The 3,594-nt window shown below is 37.4% G+C and overlaps 1 protein-coding gene across 3 annotated transcripts in view; it reads left to right on the top strand.

Moving 5' to 3' along the window:
• Window positions 1-3,371, top strand: part of LOC106306413 (probable LRR receptor-like serine/threonine-protein kinase At1g29720) — an 18,564-nt gene extending 15,193 nt beyond the window's left edge. For 2 of the 3 annotated variants that reach the window (XM_013743026.1, XM_013743023.1), the window contains 10 exons: window positions 459-496; window positions 640-1,025; window positions 1,124-1,322; window positions 1,458-1,478; window positions 1,563-1,697; window positions 1,787-1,905; window positions 1,991-2,201; window positions 2,302-2,533; window positions 2,618-2,768; window positions 2,847-3,371. In XM_013743026.1, the coding sequence (XP_013598480.1) occupies window positions 459-496; window positions 640-1,025; window positions 1,124-1,322; window positions 1,458-1,478; window positions 1,563-1,697; window positions 1,787-1,905; window positions 1,991-2,201; window positions 2,302-2,533; window positions 2,618-2,768; window positions 2,847-3,236 (1,882 nt within the window). In that variant the 3' untranslated portion in view covers window positions 3,237-3,371. The remainder of the gene's footprint in view (window positions 1-458; window positions 497-639; window positions 1,026-1,123; window positions 1,323-1,457; window positions 1,479-1,562; window positions 1,698-1,786; window positions 1,906-1,990; window positions 2,202-2,301; window positions 2,534-2,617; window positions 2,769-2,846) is intronic. The other variant, XM_013743024.1, reaches the window with a different exon arrangement.
• Window positions 3,372-3,594: the final 223 nt, after the last annotated feature.

Below are 3,594 nucleotides of genomic sequence, written 5' to 3' on the forward strand. Positions count from 1 at the left end.
CTCTCTCTCTCTCTCTCTCTTGCTGAAAGTAAGAATACAATGGTGGCTAAAGCTCTCTTTTGCCTCCTAACACTTAGGCAAGTATATAACTATTAGGTTAAAAACTCGTCAGGGGTAATCTTGTAATTTGATGAAGCCTTGGGTTTAAAGTCGGCTGGAACCAAGTGGCGCATCTCGCGTCTCGACATCGATCGATGGTACAGGATGTACATCGATCGATTTCTTCTTCTTCGTATCGACCTCTAATGGTCAGCTCGGATGAAATCTCTTTTAAGCTCTTAAATGCTCCATAATCATCACTTTACTCCAAGATATTCCTGAACCTGAAAACATACTTAATATGATAGAATATATAATATATAGATAGTAAAATACTTATATACCATTGATAAAAATGGGTCAAATCCATGGTATATCAGTTAGTTAGAAGACTAAATGTTATGATCTTATTGTCATAGGCTTCTTCCATGTGCTGGTCCAACAAACTGCAGCAAATGTAAGTACATATTGAGCAATGTTAACTTATCTCTAACATGGATTCGACATAGTCATAGTGTACTTTGTTAAATCCCTCTCGTTATATATACAAAGCTGTAAACATCTACTCTTTCTAATGGTGATACTCATTGTTGATCTTAGATCAACGATCATTGCATATAAATTGTGGTGGAGGAAATGTACAGATTAAAACCTCCTCAGGTAAAATCACTTATCAAGCTGATAACAGTACAACTGATGCCGCAACAAATCACCACCTAGAAAACTGGGGAATCAGCAATACGGGTGACTTTACCGATGATATAGGTCATGATGACACATATATAGTTTCAACTAATTTAACACCATCTGGAGATTATCCTGATCTCTATAAAACCGCACGTCGATCTCCTCTCTCTCTGGTTTATTATGCGTTTTGCTTGGAAAATGGAGCTTACAATGTGAAACTCCATTTTGTGGAGATCCAGTTTTTAGACGAAGAACTAAACAGTCGTCTTGGTAGACGCATATTTGACGTCTATGTTCAGGTAAAGCGCCGCTAAGTATTACAGAATAATTGTTATGTTCAGTCTCATGCATGGAAGATTAAAGTTATTTTCCTTTTGTCCTTTCTTTCCCCTTTAAGGGAGAATTGTTGTTGAGGGATTTTAACATAAAAGAGGAAGCTAATGGAACTCTGAAGCCAGTTGTGAAAGAAGCAAAAGCTGTTAATGTGACCGACCATACGTTAGAGATTCGGCTGTATTGGGCAGGGAAAGGGACAGTACTCTTTCCCAAAAGAGGAAACTATGGTCCTCTTGTCTCTGCAATCTCCTTGTGTCATAGTAAGAATACTTCACCTATGCCAAGTCTCTGCTTGAACAAACATATATAAGACTATTTTCCCCCCGTTATTTGTTGCATTTTCGTGCTCGCCTTCACTTACTTGTTGCAATAATATCCTTGTTTAAAATTTTCAGGTCTGGAGAAAAATTGCGGATGTTTTTAAAAAAATACTTTGTGACAAACATCTTTCTGTAAATTGGTGTATACATGCATTAACACTTTTAATGTCTCATTTGCAGTGGAGAAAACAAAGTATAACACTAATTATCCACTAATTTTTGGGGTAACGGGTGCCTTGGTAGCGATAATTCTATTGGCTTTGGGATTATATGCTCAGAAAAGATGCAGAGGCGACACAAATATGAGAGAAAGAGGTATCAAAGTTCCCAAAATATATGAATCCCTTCTTTATATTTACTCATAACAATACTGATAATTTTCTCTGTGGACCTGGTCTCAATAGATTTGAGAGCCCAGTGTCTGCAAACGGTTTGGTTTACATGGAGGCAACTGCAAGCTGCAACAAACAATTTTGATCAAGCCAAGAAACTTGGAGAAGGAGGTTTTGGATCTGTATTCAAAGTATTCTAAGATATAACTTCTTCTCATTTGTATATACTTGAGAAAACATGGCTGTCCTTTTTCTGATATAAGAAACTTAATTCAGGGAGAGCTTACGGATGGAACTATCGTAGCAGTCAAGCAGCTTTCTTCCAAGTCAAGACAAGGAAACCGCGAATTTGTCAATGAGATAGGCATGATCTCAGGTCTTAATCATCCAAATCTTGTCAAACTTTATGGATGTTGTGTTGAAAAGAATCAACTGCTGCTTGTGTATGAGTACATGGAAAATAACTCCCTTGCTCTTGTGCTGTCTGGTAAATAAAAATATTCAGCTCTTCTTTATGTTTTGAATCTAATCCAAATAGACGTATTTAATAACAACGTCATTTCTCTTTGGTTAACCAAAATTTTCAGAAAAGAGCTCCCCAAAATTGGATTGGGCAGCAAGGAAAAAAATATCTGTGGGAATTGCAAGAGGGCTTGAGTTCCTCCATGAAGGATCGATGATCAAGATGGTTCACCGTGACATTAAAACCACTAATGTGCTTCTAGATGCCGACCTTAATGCAAAGATATCTGACTTTGGATTAGCTAGGCTCCGTGAAGAAGAACACACTCAGATTACCACAAAAATTGCAGGAACCATGTAAGTATAGAACATATAACAAAACAAAAAGTTGCACCATGGCCGACCAAAATTAGCTTAGTCTTGGTTTCTCTTTTGATGCAGGGGATATATGGCTCCTGAATATGTACTATGGGGTCAACTAACAGAGAAGGCAGATGTGTATAGCTTCGGGGTTGTGGCAATGGAAATTGTTAGTGGAAAGAGTAATGCTAAACCGAGGGGAAGTGCTGATCACGTCTCCCTTATCAACTGGGTAACTTTTTGTTAGCTTTCCTTCTTTTGTTTCCCATTATAAGTCTTGTGAAACATGTTCTTTGACATCAAATATCAGGCTTTGATGTTGCAACAAAAAGGGGACATACTTGAGATTGTAGATCCAACGTTGGAAGGTGATTTCAACAGCAAAGAAGCCGTGAGGATGATCAATGTTGCCCTTGTTTGCACAAATTCATCTCCTTCCTTACGGCCAACCATGTCAGAGGTTGTGCAAATGCTAGAGGGAGTGATCGAAATAGAACAGGTTATGTCAGATCCTGGTTTGTATGGAGACGACTGGAGCATGTCAAAGCTGAAGGACAATGATACACATGGAAGCTCGAGCATGTCTGGTGTGACAGATCAAACAACAATGACAATGAAATTCTCTGTTTCTGGTTCTGATCTATACCCAGAATCTGTGATCTCAAACTCCACAGTAGAGTTTCCTTCCTCGACAGTGTAATATCAAAAGCTGTAGGAATGGCTACCTCATATGAGTAGAACAAATGTTTGTGAAATTATCATATATCCTTAAAGATTTTTTTTTGTCATCAAATATCCTGAGTTAATTTCTCATTAGGACACTTTTTGTCTTTTTTTTGAAATTCTAAGACACAATGTACTGGAGGCACACTATCACAGAATCCAAAATGTGTTTTGGACATCTGCCTTTGCCTAAGGAGAAATCAGATTTTGGTTGATCTATTAGCTTGTAGTTAGTTATGTTAAGATATAGTTTAGCTAGAAAGTTATTAAGATATGTATATTAAAAAATGTTTTTTTCTTGATCATTGGATTGAAAATTGGTTTTGGAATGTGTG

The sequence above is a fragment of the Brassica oleracea genome, chromosome C7 (assembly GCF_000695525.1).
Source record: "Brassica oleracea var. oleracea cultivar TO1000 chromosome C7, BOL, whole genome shotgun sequence".
Taxonomy (NCBI): domain Eukaryota; kingdom Viridiplantae; phylum Streptophyta; class Magnoliopsida; order Brassicales; family Brassicaceae; genus Brassica; species Brassica oleracea.